This window comes from Protopterus annectens, chromosome 2.part2 (assembly GCF_019279795.1).
Source record: "Protopterus annectens isolate FY-2018-M chromosome 2.part2, PAN1.0, whole genome shotgun sequence".
NCBI lineage: Eukaryota > Metazoa > Chordata > Ceratodontiformes > Protopteridae > Protopterus > Protopterus annectens.
The window spans coordinates 1133529683-1133550949 of NC_056730.1; the positions used below are offsets into that span (position 1 = coordinate 1133529683).

The 21267-nt window shown below is 36.9% G+C and overlaps 1 protein-coding gene across 6 annotated transcripts in view; it reads right to left on the reverse strand.

Moving 5' to 3' along the window:
* TRPM3 (transient receptor potential cation channel subfamily M member 3) overlaps positions 1-21267 on the reverse strand; it is a 2946644-nt gene that overhangs the window by 263017 nt on the left and 2662360 nt on the right. For all 6 annotated transcript variants that reach the window (XM_044064372.1, XM_044064373.1, XM_044064374.1 and 3 more), the window contains one exon: positions 20666-20806. In XM_044064372.1, coding sequence (XP_043920307.1) covers positions 20666-20806 — 141 coding nt within the window. The remainder of the gene's footprint in view (positions 1-20665; positions 20807-21267) is intronic.

Genomic DNA, 21267 nt, shown 5'->3' on the forward strand with positions numbered 1-21267 from the left:
TCTATATATATATATATATATATATATATATATATATATATATATATATATATATATATATATATATATATATATATATATATATATATATATATATATATATATATATATATGTGTGTGTGTGTGTGTGTGTGTGTGTGTGTATTCTCTGCTTTTATTCTCCCTTGGGTTGCCATCTGGGTGGGTTTACATGTCATCACTCTGTTTGTGTAGGTTTTCTTTAGGTGGGCCAGTTTCTTTCACTTTCCAAAGACATGCAGGACTGGACACTCATAAGTATGTGTGTGTGTGTGTGTGTGTGTGTGTCTGTGTGTGTGTGATAAGGAAGAGCAACCTGGCAGGCCTTCAAGTGGTGTAAACACTGGCTCTATATAATGGTCACTATTAATGTGACACCCTAACCCCATGTGCACAAATGGGAAAAATGAGTTTATGGATAAATGGATATACATCTCTCTCTCTCTCTCTATATCTATATATATATATATATATATATATATATATATATGTATAGACAGATAGATAGACAGTATATCTATATCTATATGTCTATATATATGAATATATATATGTCTACCTGTTATTATCGAAAACCCACTTCACTGAACTGTAAAAAGACAAGACGACTTTGCCAAAATGATTTTTTTCAAATGTTCTCATCCCTGGAGTTTTATTCTGGGAGAGGAGACACTTGGCCACCATAGGAAAATCTGCCCTTTTCCCCACTATAGTGTGATTGCAGAGTTAGTATATTTAGTTGGGCAGCTGTGCCCCCCAGTTGGTTGGATTTGACATGCTCTCGTGTGTTTCTTATTTCTTTTCACCTCCTGGCCAAGTGTATCCTTTCCTGGAATAAAACTCCGGTGATGTGAACATTTGAAAAAAATCAGTTTTTGGCAAAGTCATCTTGTCTTTTTACAGTTCGGCGAAGGGGTTTTCGATAATAACATATACATGGGCTCCACTCCTTTGGTAAAATGTGTATTCGATTTACTGTTTATGACCAGCTAAACAGCTGGCTGACAGGTATCCGAGACTAAACAATTTTCAGGGTTGGGGAATAATCCTTTAGCCTGTGTTTCTGTGATCATGAAGCAATGATTTATTTGTTTGTTTCATTTCTGCATGCACCAAGGGTATCTCTCAGTGCATGTGTAGTTATTTGTTAGCAAACATGGTTTGGATGTAAAGATTTCAATGTTTAGCATGTTGATGATGGTTGTATTTGATGTATATGAATACACTTATATATATATATATATATATATATATATATATATATATATACATATATATATATATGTTGTTTGATCAAATAATAATAATGCACTTCAGTATCAGCGAATGCCATAAATAGTGATCTGTAATAATAAAAAAACAAGCATACAAGAAATGTGAACTAATAATGAGAAATTGCTTGTTTGAATGTAAAATGGCAATGGATTGTATTAGCAGGGTGTTATGATGAAGAACTGTTTTGCAGTAAACATACTGCGCTACATGCAGTTATTGAAACTGCCATCAGTATGTTCCTTGATCATTTAATAAAGCATATATAAAACAACATTACTGTATACCTCTCTCCCAAAACTCATAAAGTGGGATTAGTAATCCTTCCCTTACTCCCAATTTAGTCTAGTATTCTCAGGGAACTATCACTGAGTATGTACTTTGTAACACTCATCCTGCTGTGAGCACAAGTGTTCCACCTTGTATATAGACCAACTGTCTTTTTACTTTGAGTGTAATATTTGTTTAAGTGTATATATGCAAACTTTTTTATTTTCTTAGTGTTATATTTAATGAAACAACCGTAATAGTTCATTTCAATCCTTACTTCTTTCCTAACTTACTTTATGATGAATGTCAAACCCTTTACCATGTAAATAGTACTGTATTGTTTTGTTAAACTCTGTAGTCAATTTCTTTAAAGTTGAGTTCTTTGATGAAAATCTCCATCAACAATGTATTTAAATATTTTTTAGTTTTGCTGTCCTGTTTTTATTAGCATAATTTGCAGCTTATCTCCCCGGGCCTCTACTGAAAATGGACATGTATCCAGTTGGACTAGCCTGGTCAACAAATGTAAAATAAAATAAATAAAAAAAATAAATAACTATAACTATATCATATTTTTGCATTACGTTACTGCACATTGTGACAGAAATGTATAATACTTTATGATGCGATGTTAAAGTGCAATGTTTTGTTTGGGCATGCTGGGAGGTGTAGTCCTTCTTCCTATAGGTTCATAGGTTCATAGGTTCATACTAGGCTATCTGCCCTAGGGCATTTATAAGCCTAGCCAGAGTGTGTTTGGCTTTCACCACCCATTTTAAATTAATTTTGCTATGCCCTTTTTCGAGGTTAGTATACTGTGCCTCTAACAGTGAGACAGAAGTGATACCCAGGGTAAACCTACGATCTCCCATCCACTCATCAAGATTCCTCTTGAAGAGAGTCAATGAGGGACTCTGCCTAACCTGGACTGGGATTTTATTCCAGAGTGAAGGGAGCCTCTGGGTTATGAATCTGTCCCTCCAGCATGTCCTATTTATTTCAGTGCTGAGGTTTAAGTCTCTGGAGCGCGTAGCTCAATGGGATTTGGATTTTCTGAGGTGCAGCATGTCCATTAATTCCGGGTTGGACATGGCTTTATATGTCAGGCACAGATCGCCTCTGAGCAGGCGGTATGCCACTGAGTAGAGCTGGAGTTTCTTTAACCGGGCAGCATATGGCATCTGTTTGAGCCCTTTGATCCTCTTGGTTAGGTACTTTTGGGGTCTTTCCAGTTACTGCAGGTGTCTGGTAAGGTACATCCCAAAAGGGGCATTGTACTCAATTATGGGCCTGATGAGGGATGAGTAAAGAGGCACAATGATCTCCCCTGATTTAGATGTGAATCCCTTCATGATTAGGTGGGCTATATAAAATGTTTTTCTAACCACTTTGGCCATGTGGTTGTCAAATGAGAGATTGCTATCAACTTGGGTCCCCAGGTCCCTAATTACTTCTTCTGTACTTAATGGATTACCACCTATGTGGTAATTTGTGGGCACTTTGTTTTGCCAAAGGGATGACTATACACTTTTGGCATTTGGCTTGAGGCCATGGCTCTGGCACCAGTTGTCTGTTTCTATGAGGCCCTTTTGGAGGATGCTAGTGTCAGCTGGAGAGTCGATTATGGTGCCCAGTTTGCAGTTATCTGCGAACTTGGTCAGCCACAGTCCTTCCATGTTGGCCTGTACCTCCGAGAAATATATACCGAACAAGAGAGGTCCCAGGACTGAGCCTTGTGGGACACCACTTGTAACTGGTTTGGAGTCTGACATGGCTCCAGCAATTCTAACCATGTGGGTTCTGTCCTTGAGCCAGTTTGCAACCCATCTAGTGACATAGGGGTTTATATTTAAGCTGGTGAGCTTATCTATAATGCCCGAGTGGGGTATTGTATCCAAGGCTTTTGCAAGGTCCAGGTAGGCTGTGTGGACCACCTTCCCCTCGTCAATGGCCTTGGTGACTGTTTCAAAGAAATCGACTAGGTTTAAGAGGCAGGATCTGCCATTAACAAAGCCGAACTGGGTAGAATCCAGTGTCTGTAGGTCCCCAATATCTTTATTTATGAGGTCCATGATGATCCTTTCCATAGCTTTGCAGACCAAGCTAGTCAGGCTTATGGGGCAATAGTTTCCAGGATCCGTTGAGGCACCACCTTTGCAGAGAGGGACCACTGTTGCTGTACGCCACTGTTTGGGTAAATATCCTGTAGTAAGGCTGAGATTGAACAGTAGTTTTATGTTTGGGTTTAGCTCTTCTTGGAGTTCATGTAGGACGTAGCCCAGGATGCCATCTGGTCCCATTGATGCTGTGTTTTTTGCTTTGGAGAGGGTGGCTCTTACCTGAGCATCTGAGATGTCAGGGGGGCAGCACTCTGCTGAGACAGATATTTGTCCTTTTGGTGGGGAGGGGGGGGGGAGTTTGTGCTGAACCTGTCAGCTAGGATGTTGGCAATGTCTGTAGGTTCAGTGTATTTTTTGTCATTTTGGAGTAATTCTGAGCATATCTGGGAACTCCCACCCAGGTCCCTAACATAACTAAAGAAAGCCTTGTGATTATCCTTAGTGTCCTGTGCAATTTTTCTCTCGAAGCTTGCCTTAGATGATTTTATGAGTGCCAGTAGTTTTTTGCTAATACTGATCAGAGATGCCTTCTCTTTTTGGGATTTTGCTCTATCATGTAGTAGCTTCCTCCTTCTATTGTATAGTTTGTTTATGGCTGGGGTCCACCAGACAGGACATCTGCCTTTGGAGGATTGGGTCTTGGTTTTATTTGGGATTGCATGATCCATGCATTCCTGAAGGTGTTCATAGAATGCGTTTATAAAGGATTCTGCGGTCTGGGCCATATTTTCCACAGGCCCGGGGGCTTTGAAGGATTCCACCTCGGTTTTGAGGAGTGTAAAATTTGTTTTAGAGAAGTTTTTCACTGTGGTTTTCTGGGCAGTGGGTGGGGTCAGGATGTGAGTATCCAGTGAGATTAGTTTATGGTCTGATCTTACCAGTGAGGGATACACTTCTGGTCTGGAGCATAGAGTCCCCATGTTGGTGATGATCAGGTCCAGTATGTTTTCCCCTCTTGTGGAAGTGGTAACAAGTTGTTCCATAGCATTTGAGTTTATAAATTCTAGGAACCTTTGGGCTAGGGTGTTGGAGCTAGAGTAATGCTCCCAGTCTATGTTTGGGTAGCTGAAGTCGCCCAATATAATGGTGTTTGGAGAGACCTTCATATTTTCCAGTGTTCTCAGGAAGTCCAAGTGGGGTTCCTGGGTTTGGGAGGGTGGTCTGTAGCAGTCTATAAACTGGAAGGCAGTTTTACCCACTGTTAGTTGCACATGGATAGTCTTTGATGCTTCGTGCTGTGCCACCAACCTGGAGGTGTGGGTATCTTTGATGAATATTGATACTCCCCCTCCTTTTGTGGTTCTGTCCAAGTTTTGGGGCTGAAAAGCATGGTATGAGGTATAACCTGGTATTGCTGGAGTTCTATCGGGAGCCTTGAACCAGGTTTCTGTAACTGCACAGATATCGATGTTCTCCATGCTAAGGAGAGTTTCGAGTGCATGCATCTTGAGGTTTAGACTTCTGGCGTTGAGTGGCATTACTCTTAGTTTGTTATCCCTTGTGATACCTATGGAGGTGGGTTTGTCTTTTGAGCCTTGCCTAAAAAAGGCACTATGGGGGTAGCAAGAGCCTTTGCCAATATCCGAAAGCCCAGGGGTGACAGGTGTAAGCCGTCCCTAGAGAAGCATCGTGGCTTGTCGAGCATGTCATCCCAGGCTGACAGGCATTGGATCCCCTTTGAATGACACCAATACTTAAGCCAATTGTTGAAATTGATCATCTTGTCTTCATATTGTGGCATCATTCTTGATGAGGGTAAGATGCTACTCAAGGTCAGGGTCATACCGGCCTGGGCTACATGCTCCTCTATGTCTCTTTTCATGTAGTCCAGGGAGGTACATCTCAGGTCATTCACACCAGCATGGACAATGACTGAGTCATATTTGTACTTGCCTTGGAGTGACCTGAGTGCTTGTGTTATGTGGCGGATCCTTGCGCCCGACAGGCAGCTCACCATGACCTTCTCCTTGTTCAGCCTGGTGAGCAGGACGTCAGTGTGCCTAACGATAGAGTCACCTATTACAAGTGTATCAGGTGTGTTGTTTAGTCTTAAGGGCTGTGACTGTTCAGCACACTGGCTTTGTGAGCTATGTGTTGCACGTGTTTTGTTTTGGGGTAGCGGTTGCTTGGGTGTCTGCTTTGGAGGTCTCTGCTGCTTAGGCAGATTTTTATTTAGAGCCTCCGAGTATGTTTTTGTGTGTTTATGTGTTTGGTTTGCTGTCGTGGTAGGTCTATGTGAGACTGGAATTGTAGTGAGTGTGGTTTCCTTTTCCTCCTGACTGGTTACGCCAGTAATGAGTTGAGAGAGCTTAGCCTCCAGTTTGGCTATATGGTTGCATCTGTCACATGTGTTGGAATTTGTTGGGAGGAGGAGAGGGTTGTCAGTGTACATGAGGCAGTTGTAATATTGCCTCAAGATTCCCAGATTCACCAGCTGAACCGGAGAGGAGATTGACAACTGACCTTTGGACATGCTAGAATAGTATTGGGAATTCCTTTATAATTGAAAAAAAGGGCCAATGGGGAACAAGGTACTCAAGGGGAGTTTGTGAGGGTGTAGTGCTTTTAATTTTTTAGTGCTGACTTAGTGAGCAAGTGCCAGGTAACTTAAATGCAATGTGTTACAGGTAACTTAAATGCAAAAATGGCAAACATTAACTTTCTTTCAAGTGAAACAAGGAAATAAGTACAGTAAGCAATGCAGATATCACTAGGGATCCACAGAAGCACTGAAAAACTGCGTTTTAGGTGGAATTAGCATTTCAGGGAAATAACAAGAAAACAAACAACAAGCATACAAACAAAGCTAGATTCAGCAGGCCTGGATCTAGTCTATGCTACAGCAAACAAGGTGTACCAATTTCAATAAGAAACAGTTCAAATATGCAGGCACTATAAGCCTTTAACCAGAAATTCCCAGCTCAGAAGGGCAGAGTCTAGCCTCTCCTCCCACAAGAGTGCAGACCACAAACCTTCTTAATGTAAAATAACTGGCCTGAAGCCCAAGTGCTTAAACCAGAACTAATACACTTTTAGAATAACAGACACTGAGCCCTCAATCAGCAGTTCCCAACTTAGAAGGATGTAAGCTACCTGTCCTGCCACTACAGTGCAGGCCACAAACCTTCCTAATGTAAAACAACTGGTCTGAAGCCCAAGTGCTTAATCCAAAAGACTTAGAATGATAGCTACACTAGAGCAGGAGCACACTCAAGCAAATCTGCAGTCTGTGGCTACCACTCCATCTATACAGGAAAAAGAAGGAAATCAGTATGTAAAACTAAACAAGATACATTTTGAGTTCTACTTGTATGTTTTATGAGAGCTAAGCCATTACATTAGCAGTATTTCTTAGTAGTTCTCAGCCTGCTAAAAAAATAAAACTGTTGTGTTAGAACAAATAAAAACAATAACAAAGAAACCATTTCGACTGATCTTGACTAATAGTCCCCCAACAAATGTATTCAACAGGTACCCTCCCAGATGATGACCTTACACTCTCTCACATACATCATTAGGCACAAAACTCATCTTACACAACACCCTAATAATTCATCTGCAAGGTTGAAACGCCCAACCCACTAGGCTCCCGCCCTGACTCTCCCCTCCAAACAGCTAACGCATCCAATAACTTCTTTTACTTCAACCATACAACCAACCAACAAACAACAAAGCCCCCCCTTTACTAGGTTTACTTCAGACTCAAAAACTCAACCCCCTCACTGACAAATTGCCAGCGGAATATCTCCAGCAGCTGCTAAAGCTGCTACCCTAATTCTATTCTAATCAACATCACCAGACAGATAAAAGAAAGAATATACTCTCACTCTGAAAATCTCCCACATCTCATCCTCCTTCAAAGGGCAATTCATTTCATTTGAGTATATAACTATCACCTAGCTCTGCTATATCTCCTATTGAAAAATAATGGAGAAACAAACAGCTTAACAGCTTTCCTATCTAATAACCTTCTAGCTACTTGCTAACATGTTACATGGCCCCCGTCCTAGCCATAGCACCATGACAGCCTTATTCATAGACTCCATTAAATATTAATATAAATACAAATAACAATCTTCTGCTTTCTTTGTATTCTTTTCAAAGCCTTTGACATGGTGAATCACCAACAACCCTCCTATTGTTTAAAATCTCTCTCTCTCTCTCTTCTCTCTCTATAATTTTTTTCCTTTCTATCTTCAGAATCCTAAACAAACTGTTTTTATGGAACAACAACAAACCCTTCTCTCTCGAACTACCCCCTACCACTTCTTTAGTAGGGAGCTCCATCTTAGGTCCTCTTTATTTTCCATCTTTATTAACGACCTGTATCTAGCCACCCCACTAACTGCTTGTGCATTCAGTGCGCTGATGATACATCATCTGCTCTGCCACAACCCAACCTCCACTCCTCTCCTCACCAATCAAAAACTTTCATACCAAAATGGTTCTCCAATCACTGCCTTTCTCCAAATACCAAGAAAACCTAAACTTCTCTACCTCACCCCACACTCCACACACCCTATTAGTTTCACACTTACTTCTAGCAATGGCACCCTTTCTCTCACCACCTAACAAAAAAACTTCTAGGAGTTACCATCGAGTTACTATCGAAAACCTTTTTAAAATTCACTCTTTCATAAAAGCAAACAACCAAAAATTAATTTCTCTAAAAAAATTCTTCTCTTTCTAAAGAATCAAATCTTAACTCCTGAAGCAAGAACTACCATAGCCAGAACATATCTTATCTATACTCTCCATATGCATCCCCATTCTAAACATAACATCAATAAATTAACAACATGCCAACAACAACCTGCGCAAACAAATAACACTTCGCCCAAACACATCACTGCTGGAACCTGAACCTCCCTAACATTACTGGCCGCTACTCCACCCTATTCAATACTTGGAGTTCAATAACCCTTATACAATACTCTTAGCACCAGAAAAAACACCCAACCCCCACAACACCCTAAACCCTATAAAAAAAACACCTTAAACCCAAATAAAACCCTATATATTCCAATAAACCCCACTACTTCCAATAAAATATCAAACAGAATCCTCTATATTAGAATACAGCAAATTACTCAATTGGAATCAACTTCCTACAGAAATCTTTGGCCAAACTTCACCTACATTTGCTCTTGGCCAAAACATTATCTAAACACAATCTCCTGGCTCCTTTTTGCTGTAACCCTACTTGATTTATTACCTCTATTTCTCTCCTCTCTACTGCATCCTTACCCTCTCCTGCACTTTTCTATTTTTCCCCTTACCTATATTCTTGCTTTTTTACTTCTTAATCTATTCTCTGACTAAAATTTTCTTTTAAACTTAAAAAAATTTTGAAGTACTGTTTTTTTTTCTTTATCTTACTTATTTATTTCTGTCTGTATTTTTATAATTTTGTCTGTTGAAAATTTGAATTTCTATGACTGTTGACTGTCTGAGAAGATTCTTAGTTTCATTTTGAATTCCTGTGTAAATTCTAATGGAAATTACCTGTATGCCTGTCAAATTACCTAAGAAAATTGGATGTGTACTGTACTGTAGAAATTTGATAGTCTCTGTATTCACCTTTTCTTTTTTTTGAAAAGGAAAGCCTATATATGTACTTTTTTTGTGTTACTTTTATTGTGTTTAATATTATAAAATTTTTCTTTGTGTTTGTTTTGTGTCTAAAACTTTGAATGTATTTTTTTCTCCTCGTTATAATGCCGAGAATTTTATGAATAAAATCCAACCCAATCCAAATGAATTAATCAAGTTACTACCAAGCAGTAATAAATACAATTGAATACTTTAAAGAATGCCTGGATTAGTGCTCAAGTTATACAAACAAAGCTAGATTCAACAGGCCTGGATCTAGTCTATGCTACAGCAAACAAGGTGTACCAATTTCAGTAAGAAGCAGTTCAAATATGCAGGCACTATAAGCCTTTAACCAGAAATTCCCAGCTCAGAAGGTCAGAGTCCAGCCTCTCCTCCCACAAGAGTGCAGACCATGAACCCTCTTAATGTAAAATAACTGGCCTGAAGCCCAAGTGCTTAAACCAGAATTAATACGCTTTTAGAATAACAGACACTGAGCCCTCAATCAGCAGTTCCCAACTTAGAAGGATGTAAGCTACCTGTTCTGCCACTACAGTGCAGACCACAAACCTTCTTAATGTAAAACAACTGGTCTGAAGCCCAAGTGCTTAAACTAAAAGACTTAGAATGAGTTACACAAGGCATTAATAAATACAATTGAGTACTTTTAAGATGACACAAAAGCAAAATAAAGTAGGAAGAAACACAAATACAGTAAAAGAAGATTTTTTTTTTTAAGTGGAAAGAGAGAAAGGAAAGAGAGAAATGAGTAGCAGAAACTAAGCTGATTGGCCTTCTCAAATGTTCTCCCTGTACTGGGAAGAATGAGATAATGACACTAGACTGGGAGGAGGGTCCCAGATCAAATTTACACTTGGGGCGGGCAACTGCAAAGCCACCAACTATAAAAACACTGTACCAACAGGGAGGGGGGATGGGAAACAAACTGCAGAAATGTTTCTCACAGCTGAAAAGCAGCAGTGAGCCTTTAAATGAAAGTTTTAAACAGCTAAAGGAGCTTCTAGAAAAAAGAGTTTAACTGCAACAAGTTATCAGAAACAAACAACCCAACAGATGCTTAATAAAAGTGGACGATTTCCAGTTAATACCTCACACACAGTGAAACTACACAGTACACAAAGTGCTATAAATAACAAAGAAATAAAGAACAAAATAAACAAAAAACAGGATACTTAATGTTATATATTATAGCTCCGAGTTTCCTCAGTGTCTTTCCTTCGATCAGCTCAGTGTGAAAAGGATATAATGCATGACAAGTGTTACATCTGGAATGTGGCCTGACAGTATAGTGGATGCAGTTTATATTACCTGTAAAATCAGCTGAGCTGAGCTTGCCAAGGTATACATGCATAAACTGCATTGCTGCACCAACAACTTACACTGTCAACAGATGCTATGATAAAATCCAGAAAGTTGTAGCATTATATTGATTGCACTCATTTATTATAATGTCTTGGCTGGCATTAATCTTTTAAAAGAATTGTACACTCCATTTAATTGATATGCTTGTGCAATGGTCTTTTAACTGATTTCAAATGTTTTACTGGCACATGGAAGTCCTACAGTGATCATATAGTTATGAACAACAGTATGCAAATTAATGACAACTTTGTATAAGGGGTGCTGCTTGATATTCCCTAAATAATGCCTTGTTGGACATTCATTTTGATGGTATAAGTATTGGATGGCTTGTAAGCATTGTTACCCCTTAACTTGTGAAAGAAAGCACTGTACATGGAAAATTAAGAAATCCACATAAGCCGTTACCATGGATTGTTACCTAATTGTAAATGATACTGATGAATCATCAAACCTTGATGTACATGGAGCCACTGGTTGTGTGTATTTGTGTGTCCTGTGCCAAAACAAATAAGCAAACAATACTTAGTCTTAAAAGATATTTGGATATTATTGATTAACATGTGAATGGCAAAAAATACTGGAGAATGACATAATGACATTATCCCAAAATTTAAAGACTGTTGCTTTCCTATCCTAAATGAAGATGGAGAGGAGATAAAGACTGTCTCCCACTACAACATGCCTCATACAACTAAACTGAAAATGACAGAGATTTTGGAAGACCTTAATTAAAAGGCAATGCACCATATAAAGTACTGCAGGAAATTTTGAATGACCAACCAACCGCTGTGACTGAAGGCCTGCCTCCTAGATCTTATGTAATATGTAGGGGCCATCATGTTTATGCTCATAAGTTTAAAATAAAACTCATACAGGTACTAAAACTGAGTAACTTTAAATAAATAAAAATTATAAATATAAATAAATATAAATTGAGTAAATCAATGACTGTCCCTTAAATGCAGGGTTATTTGTGAGCAAGTCCATAAAAGCACACATGGAAAATACAAAACTATTGATTCCTTCCACTGTGTAGAATTTAGTTGATTTGTCCCATGTTGTTATATGGTTAGGGAATGAAACTTTTTATCTAAGGGGAAAATCATATGTCAGCTATATTCTGCGTATACTTTTTTGTTTTGTTTAGTGTTTTAGCCTACAGAAGTGTACTGCTTAATGTCTAAGCATACCCTCACAGATGTGGAGCATAATATTCAAATCACTTGTGAGCTTTGACCTGCCTGCCTCCCCTACATATATATCACTGACTTAGCACTGACTTCAGTAAAGATTGTCCACCTAAACTGTGTAACAACAAAGCCCAAGGGTTACCATTGTTTCATTCTGACTAAGCCTAGAGAAGTAATATTCTGAAACATGGATTGGCACAATTGTATTTATTTGACAAGAAAGCTGAGATATACAATATGTTAAGTATTTCATTAGTCCTGCATTTCCTGAGGTAAATGTGCTATGCTATATGTACTTATTTGAAAATAATCTATATCTGATTTTGTAGCTGTTCTGCTCCATTCATCAATCTTTACTGTACTACACTTTTTTATACTAAATTGTATACTATAATATTTGACTAACTTTTGGAGCTTTTTTCCTTGGGACTCCACCGAAAAAGGGATTTTAGCCCAGTCGGACCAACCCGGTCGACAAATGTAAAAATAAATAAATAAAACAGGATATCAAGTCTGCATTTGTTCTCTTTAGCAGTGTTTCAATGCTTCTACAACACACTTCCTATTATACCTTGTTTTTCCCATACACTTGGAAGATGTATGGAAGCACTACATAAACCATTCATAACAGCTGCTTCACTTCACACCATAATGCACTCTCAGTTTTTGGATCACTAATGAAATGATTTTAATAGTTTGGTAAAGAACAAAAATTTATGTTGAGGCTTGGCATGCATGCATTAGTGTCTTCTTAGGAGAGTAACAGATGATTTGTTTTCTATCTTTAATTTATTGAAGAGTGAGCAAAACAATTGATTCCAGTATAGAAAAAAGGGCAATATGTAACTTGCCAACTATGAGATTTTATATTTTACAAATATATCAGTTCTTACCCAAGAAATGTCCTATTTTAAACAGAGAGCATTGCTTGAAGACTTTATTTATTTATTTATTTATTTGTTTATTTATTGTGTTTGTTGACCAGGAAAGTCTGACTGGGCACTGGACAGAAAAGTTCCATCACAATACATCTTTATTAACAAGTGAATTTCAGACAGTACTCAGAAAAGCAACAGCTACATTTCTTACAAAAAAATAAGCATACTTACATGACAGGTATATATAGTAAATTATTTACCCTCAATAAGTATAAGTCTGTACAGTTCTGGCAGCTTTAAATTCTTGCAGGAAGTGAATGGATTTATGTTGTAGAAAGGAAGACGTAAAGAAGTTTAGTGTTCTTACATTTCAGTACAGAAAGATTTGTAAAGAGTTCAAGAGATACAATGAAGTAAGTTATAAAATTATATAGTAGGGGAGATATTAGTTTTGGATAACAGGAAGCAAAATAGTAAACTTGATTTTTTAAAGGCCGTGATTTATAATGTGAAGATGAAAATATTTTGTTATTATTGCCTGTTTTTGTTTCTAAAATTTTTTCTTACCCAGATTTGTCATGTACTGTTACCATGATGTATGTACTTATTTGCTGCTACATATATACCATGGATAATTCTAGTTGAAGCACAGTTATAGTTATTTTGCATTTGATGGCTGCAGTTCATTATTGGTATTTCACTATACGTTATATGCATGTGGATTAAAACATTCTGTTGTACACTAATTTCACTGCAATCCCATTATTTCTGTTTTGTTAGCCTGGTGTTTCATTTATTATACATATCATTGTTATGGCTACATTATTTTACAATTTACTGAGACGTTTAACATATAAATAATGCTAACCTATAAGTGTGTGTGTGTGTGTGTGTGTGTGTGTGTGTGTGTGTGTGTGTGTGTGTGTGTGTGTGTGTGTGTGTGTGTATGTATGTATGTATATATGTGTAGCAAAAAATAAGTAATCTCCGTGGTATCCCCGAAGTCTCAGAACAACCCACTAAAGTGTAGTGGGTCTAAAAACAAAACAGTGTAAGAAACTTCTCTGTGTGGAAGATTTTCAGTCCATATATTTCTAGTTAATTACTGTATATTAATCAGATCAGACAATAGTAGTAGAAGTAGCGAACGTAAACTCAAGTCAAAAAGTAATAATAGAAAATATATAATTCTACAGCATTACTAAGTATTCGAAAGTAATCCAAGCAAGGCAGGCAGTCTGTTTCCAGTTGAAAATCCTTTATTAAGTACACAGACAATTTGAAATGTAAGTGTATATTTTGTTTCCATCATCATACAAATTTTTTTTATTTTTATTTTTTTCTGGTTCTCTTTTTTCCACTTTATTCAAAATGATGGTAATAACCATACTAACTAATTATACGATTATATAGGTTTTTAGGGTTCTTGTACACAGACCTGAAGAAGTCTAGAAGGACGAAAGCGATCTTTGTTAACAATAGGTTATGAAAATAGAAACTGATTTTTACATACAAAATGTATATGTATATATTTATATATAATTTTTGATCACAAAATGAACTCAGGTTGATATATTTCCAGCCATGTAGTATATTGCCTTGTATAAAATAAGATGTAACATTAAAGTACATTAGGGCTATATATTATTATGACAGCTACTAGGTAGGGCAGGACCAGCTCGAATGTCACACTGATGGGGAAGGGATGTGAATTTAACATGTGTACCAATAACACTTTGTTTTACAGCACAATAAACCACTCCCATGCCTGATAAAAAGTATATATATATATATATATATATATATATATATATATATATATTTAGAAAGCTTGTGAGGAAATTATTACTCTATTTTTGTTTTACTTGGATCGCTTGTCTGTGTACTTAACAAAGGATTTTCGACTGGAAACAGACTGCCTGCCTTGCTTGGATTACTTTTGAATACTTAGTAATGCTGTAGAATTATATATTTTCTATTATTACTTTTTGACTTGACGAGTTTGCGTTCACTACTTCTACTACTATTGTCTGATCTGATTAATATACAGTGATTAACTAGAAATATATATATATATATATGTGTAGCAAGGACAGCTCATGTCTAAATTATCTGACTCTTGAACTATAATTGGTAAATGATTTCATAAAATCAGCAAAATCTGACTAATATAAGATTGCCTTTTACTCCTGCTTAAACCTACAGAAAATTTCAACATATCACACTTTAAAATGTCATGCAACTATCTATGTCAAGGTTTAACAATAATCTTAATTCTTCATTCCTTAAAGCCTTAAAACTCAGACCCATTCTGCCTCTGTAGTACCTATGGTGCAAAGAGTAGAGTAAAGTTACTCTCCATCTGTCTCTTGGCAATTGTGATTAGAGAGATCAGATATTCTCTAAGTAAACCTTCTTTGTAAATATTCTATCTACTTCCCTGGCTGTGTGCTCCAGTATTGGTATAATAAAGATTTTGTAAACATTTATCAACTTTCAGCATTATTGTTATTAGAAATATTTTTAAGGCTAACCCGACCTGTGTGATGCAGGTGTATGGTATAAGAAAAATTGTTGGAAATATAAATAGCTAAGTGTTTGTAACAGCATACCTATTCCAGTATCAATTCCTACAATCAGACATTTGTTTTGCACTTGGCTTCCCAAAATATATGGCTTTGTATTTGTCTTTACTAAAATGAATACATACTTGAGATGTCCATTTGGAAACATTATATTATTAATTTCCAGAAAATCCCTCTCGTTTGATACAACAAAGCCTGTCTTACAGTCATCTGCATGTGTATTCGTCTAAAATAATTTGGATGAAGGAATATATGACATACTATATTAAATAGCAATTGCCCTAGAACAGAACCTTGGGGTAAACCTCTAACTACCTTACTTAAATTGGAAGCATGACCTTTGACAACTACCCCATTTCCTGTCTTGCAACCAACTCCTTATCCAACTAATTATATAAGAATTGTAACCCAAATCAGATGGTATCTTAGAAATAGAGACATAAGAAGTAGACTCAAAGGCCTCAGCCAAATCCAGAAAAGATAGTGCCACGTGAAAGACCCAAATCCATGGCCATGGTTACCTGTTTATAAAATTCAGTAAGGTTTGTTAAAACTGATCTACTCTGGATAAAACCATCTTGATGTAAGTCAATTATAGCAAGACTATTTTTCTCATTAAGTATAAGCTCTGCTAAGCACCTGTCAACACATTTACACAGGCCTATACCTTAAAACATAAATGGATTTGCCCTTTTTAATATGGGTGCAATGTTGGACATCTTCTACATTTGAGGGACTGTAAAAAGAGTTTATTGAAAATGACAGAGAGGCAAAGGTATAGATATAAGCTTATTACTTAATACTGAGGGTACACCATATGGGCCCATGGATGTATTATGTTTAACTTTTTGAGAGATTTGTTGGTGTTGTTAATGCTAGTTAAAGGACAAGTATCCTTTTATAGTGATAACTTAAAATTACAGTTTGTTACGCTTGAACTAAAAACATTAGTCTTAAGGGTCTATGGTAAATGTGCACTGTTGGAATAGGTAATGGCCAAGCCCTGGTGCACACAAATGATATTTACAATACAGCTTCAGTTTAGGCTTGCAATCCCTGGCTCTCCAAAATTTCAACTAAGTCCAGTACATTTATCTGCAATCTTATCAACTGTATCAAAGCTTGATCTAAAGTATTTTGCAAATAAACTCACACAGTATCTACTGGGGGGTATCCCTCCAGCACCCTTCCTTTCCAAGTCTATGGCATGCTGCCACCAATTAGTCAAAACTGACAAAACTAGAACAATACCATTCTATTTACCTTTACCATAAGCCTTTAAATATTCAGATGATACTAATTAGCTTTGAGTAGTTACCCTTCATAGTATGGATACCAAACAGCTGTTAGAACCAGAAAAATGCATAATCCTTTAAACTTATAAGTAAAGCACTCTCCATAAACATTTAAAGTTAAACAATGAAATGTATTTATCTAAAATTCATAAGTTAAACATTTTTTGTTTTCAAATAAGTACAAGTAGTGCAAAACTTGCACAGAGATTTGAAAATAAAGCATTTAACCGATAGGTAATGTTAAGAAAATAACTGTCTAACTTCTAAATTAGAAACTAAATTATTCTAGATAAAAGACACAGAGTTTTTAGGGTTCTCCGAAAATAGAATTTATAGAGTGCTGTTGGTTTAATATAACTGAAACTCTTTGTCCAATGGTACCATCCAATTTGTGAAAGCTCTTTTACAGCTATTCCATTTCCATGCACTTCATTTTGAAAAACAAAGAAGAAATAGTGGCATTTTATTTCATTTTTCACAATAACAAGGATGATTAAATAGAAGTTTTGAAAAATTATTCTTAGTTGTGTATTTTTTTTAGTTTTTAAGTGACATATTGAGTATAATCCTCGTCTGGGATATAGCCCTCGAACACCCTTCATCATCTTTCTTATACCTCCCCTCCAAAGCATTAAAATCACTTAACCTGCTTATCCTCTTCTAATATCTCACTTTATTTTACTTCTTAAACTACTATACTTCTAATTAGTACAACCAAATTACTGTTTCATCACTACTTCTCCGTTAACACTCAAACTTGAATATCTCCTCTAATACCTCACTTTATTGTGTTTCTTAAATTATTCCTACCTATATTATACACCACTCTTCTATTTTTAAAGTCTCAGTACAGTGCTTGTAAACGTAATGTTTGCGGATATCAACCCAAATTTTATTATATTGACTATTATGCTATGTATTCACTGAAACTGCATTATAAAATTTATTAAAGTACATATTGATTGCATTAAATATGACACCTTGGACCTTTTCCCCTGAGCCTTCACTGAAAAAGGACACCTGCGTCCAGTTGGACATTTCTGTTAAACAAATGTCACTAATTAACTAAATAAATAATATAATTTCTTTTAGTCAATGTGATTTTACACATTCATGTCTTCACTTCTTCTAGTTCTTTAAAAAAAGCAAGGGTAAAAAAATATGCATTCCAAGCTAAAAACTGTCACCTCCATGCTTTGACACTAGTGATGTAAATTGCATGCCATGCACGTAGAATGGCTTCTTGTTTAGCTATACTGAGGCTTAAATTTCCCACCATTGCCATCATAATGTCTCATTGTTTACCTTACACATATTTATTCAGGTGTGCACACTTAGAATCTACACTGGGAAACCTGGTCCGACTACATTCCTGTAGTTGCTTCTTACACGTGTGCTGCTCCTCTTATGCAAAGGCCATTGCATTCAGTGAATAATTCCACAAATTAAAGTTTTCTACTTTTTATTGGATAACAACAGCAACAAAAAAAAAACATACTAACTGATGCGTTGGCATCGTGGATTAATGCTCCTGTTTAACAAGCTAAGGGTGGAAGGTTCTAACCCCCCACTTTGACTTTATTATTTTTTTATTATTCACAACAAGTTAGGTAATAGTTCATAAGCATCCCTGGTGTCTAATGGTGGTGTGTCACAGGTACAGGGTATGAATCTTTTTAAGCATCTTTAGGGCATGCTATATCAGAGTATCCTTGGTGTCTAGTGTTCCCTTTGTCCAAAGTCTTTTGTACTGCAAACATTCTTCTGTCATATTTTAAACTGCCTTTAAGGCACAACATAAAGAGTTATGTGTCTAATCTCCCTCTGTCCAATGTCTGTTATGCTGTAAAACATAGTTCTATTATTTTAAAGTGCTTTAAGGCACAATGTAAAGAGTATCACTGTTGTCCAGTGTGCTCCCAATGTGGCAGGATTTCTTCTTTAGTATAGGGAAGTGCGGTGGTATAACAGCCTTTCTCCTAAACACACATTCACGCAATCATGCATACAAACACACACACACACACACACACACACACACACACACACACACACACACACACACACACACACACACACACACACACACACACACACACACACACACACACACACACACCTTCACCTTAAACTTCATAACTCTTCAGACACAAACATGCAGCCCCACACTTACACATATCCCCCACTGAACTTTACCACACTTACATCTAACATGATAGATGCGCATCGGCTTTTGGTTGTGCCTATTAACATGGGTGGCCAGTGTACCTCAGGCAGCAGAGTGATTTTTTGAATTTTCTGGCTGTGTAACATCCTTACCACAGGTATTTTCAGGGTCAGCACATACCTAATTAGCAGAGGTTTCTACCATCTCCAACCCCAATCCTCATAATCATAATTAGCATTTAGGATGGACACAGAGATGGCTGACCACTGTGCCATTCATCATCAAGCTAAAGTACCATGGTATGGCTATCGTTTTATTGCAAATAGGTCATTTCAAGCCTAGCCATTTTATCCCAATGTAATACCTTAGATTAGTCAACATGCAGTATCGCATTTAGTAATGACCGCCCATGTCCAGGAGGGTTGCGGGTGCTATCCCCGGCAAGAATTTATAGTGCCCCAGTCACTCATCCAGGTTCCTTTTGAACAGTGTCATAGAGGTGTTCTGTTTCATTTGAATTGGTATCCTATTCCAAAGATGTGACAGTCACCGAAAAATAAACCTGTCCCTCCAGCATGTCCTATTTTTGTCACAGACCATATTTAGATCCCTGGACAGGGCAGCTCTAGTCCCATTTGATTTATGGATGTACAACAAGTTCATTAGGTTTGGTTCTGAGATTGCTCTGTAAGCCAGGCATAAATCTCCCCTAAGAAGTCTATACAATACAGAGTATAGCGACAGGGACTTTAGTCAGTCTGTAAGGCACATGCTGGAGTCCCTTCATCTTCTTTGCTAGAAACCTCTGAGGTCTCTCCAATTGCTGCATGTGCTTTGTACAGTAAATGCTGAACGGGGCTTTATACTCAAGTATGGGTCTGATTAGTGCCGAGTATAGAGGGGTTATAACCTCATTTGCTCTCAAAGTGATGCCTTTACTAAGCAAGTGTGCTATGGAGAAAGCTTTCCTTACTACAGTAGACACATGGTGGTCAAAGTTAAGGTCACAGTTAACTTGTGATCCCAGATCCCTTACCACTTTTTGGGTACTTATAGAGTATTGCTGTTGATTTAATAGTGTAAAGGGACATTGTTTTTGCTGATGGGAATGATGACGCAATTCTTTGCATTCAGTTTGAGACCGTGACTAAGACACCAGTCATTAGTCTGTGTAGGACCCTCTTGGATTATACTGACATCATTTGGGGATTTAAAAATTGAACTTAGTTTGCAGTCATCCGCAAGGTGGATACCATGTATCCACCATGCTGCAAACTTTCTGAATGTGGCCTTTAGTGTTATGAGAAATTAATTAAGAAAATGGCAACTTGACTGTTAAACTTCAACTATATGATTTATATATCTGCATAGTAGGTTACAAATGTATGTCTTACGGAAAAAATAATAAAATAATAAAAAAGAAAAATATATGTTTGTGACTAATGCACATACCATGGCAGGGCTAGCCACCTGGTTGTGTAAACCTTGGCTGTAGATGATTGTCATTGTTAAAGTGACACCCCAACCCCATGTACAAAAACAGGAAAAATAAGTTATGGATGGACTAATCCACATAGCTATATGCACAGTAATGAAAACTATGTTATTTCAAATCTCTCCTATTAAGACTTCTTTAATAATCAAATATTACAAGAACAAAATGTACAAATATTTTGTTACCAGAAAATGTCGTGTAGCCAGTAGAATATACATTTTACTTTGCTTTAGAATATTTTGCTTCACTCGTAAAACAGAAAATATGTTTCTGGAAATTTCCTAACTCATACTTCAAATGTTATGAGAGACACATGACTTCTTTTCTTACTTGGCTGAAAAGCTTCTGCAGAAGAGATAAGTATAACAGCAAGAGTAAACTTCCAGAGTGCACTTACCGTATAAAACCAAAACTTAACTATAGGAGCATTGTAGAACTCATAAATCTTTCTCACAACAGGGATTAGCCTGTGCCTAGTTGGTGGTTCCTCTTCATTCTTCTTTCTAGCTGGTTCCCCATTTACTCTACTAATCATTGCCTAGGAAAAAGACAAATAACACAATCAACGTATCACAAATTTATGTTGCTAAATGTAATGAAATTATAGCACATCATCTCCCTCCCAACAATGCATCCCCCCTCACCTATGTATAATTTCTGACTAAGAAACTCTCCTTTCCAGTTAAGAATGTGTACAGTTATTTTTATACTCTTTACTTACTTTATTCCTTTGTTTTTACTTGTTTTACCTCTTCATTTTTACTTTCTGTGTATGTTTTCATTTTTAAGTACCCCAATAAAAGCCCAGTTGCAGTGTTCATTAAATCTAGCATGAGAGCCATATTCTGCTTCCTCCGTGTTACATCTCAAACTGCATAAACAAACACTAGATATGCAGCTATAAAATGTTTCTGATTTTCTAGCAATGACAGAATTATGTTATATGTCACCTTTGCCTTTAATTTCATTGTTCTTTCAATTCTGAGAATCATGTGTTTG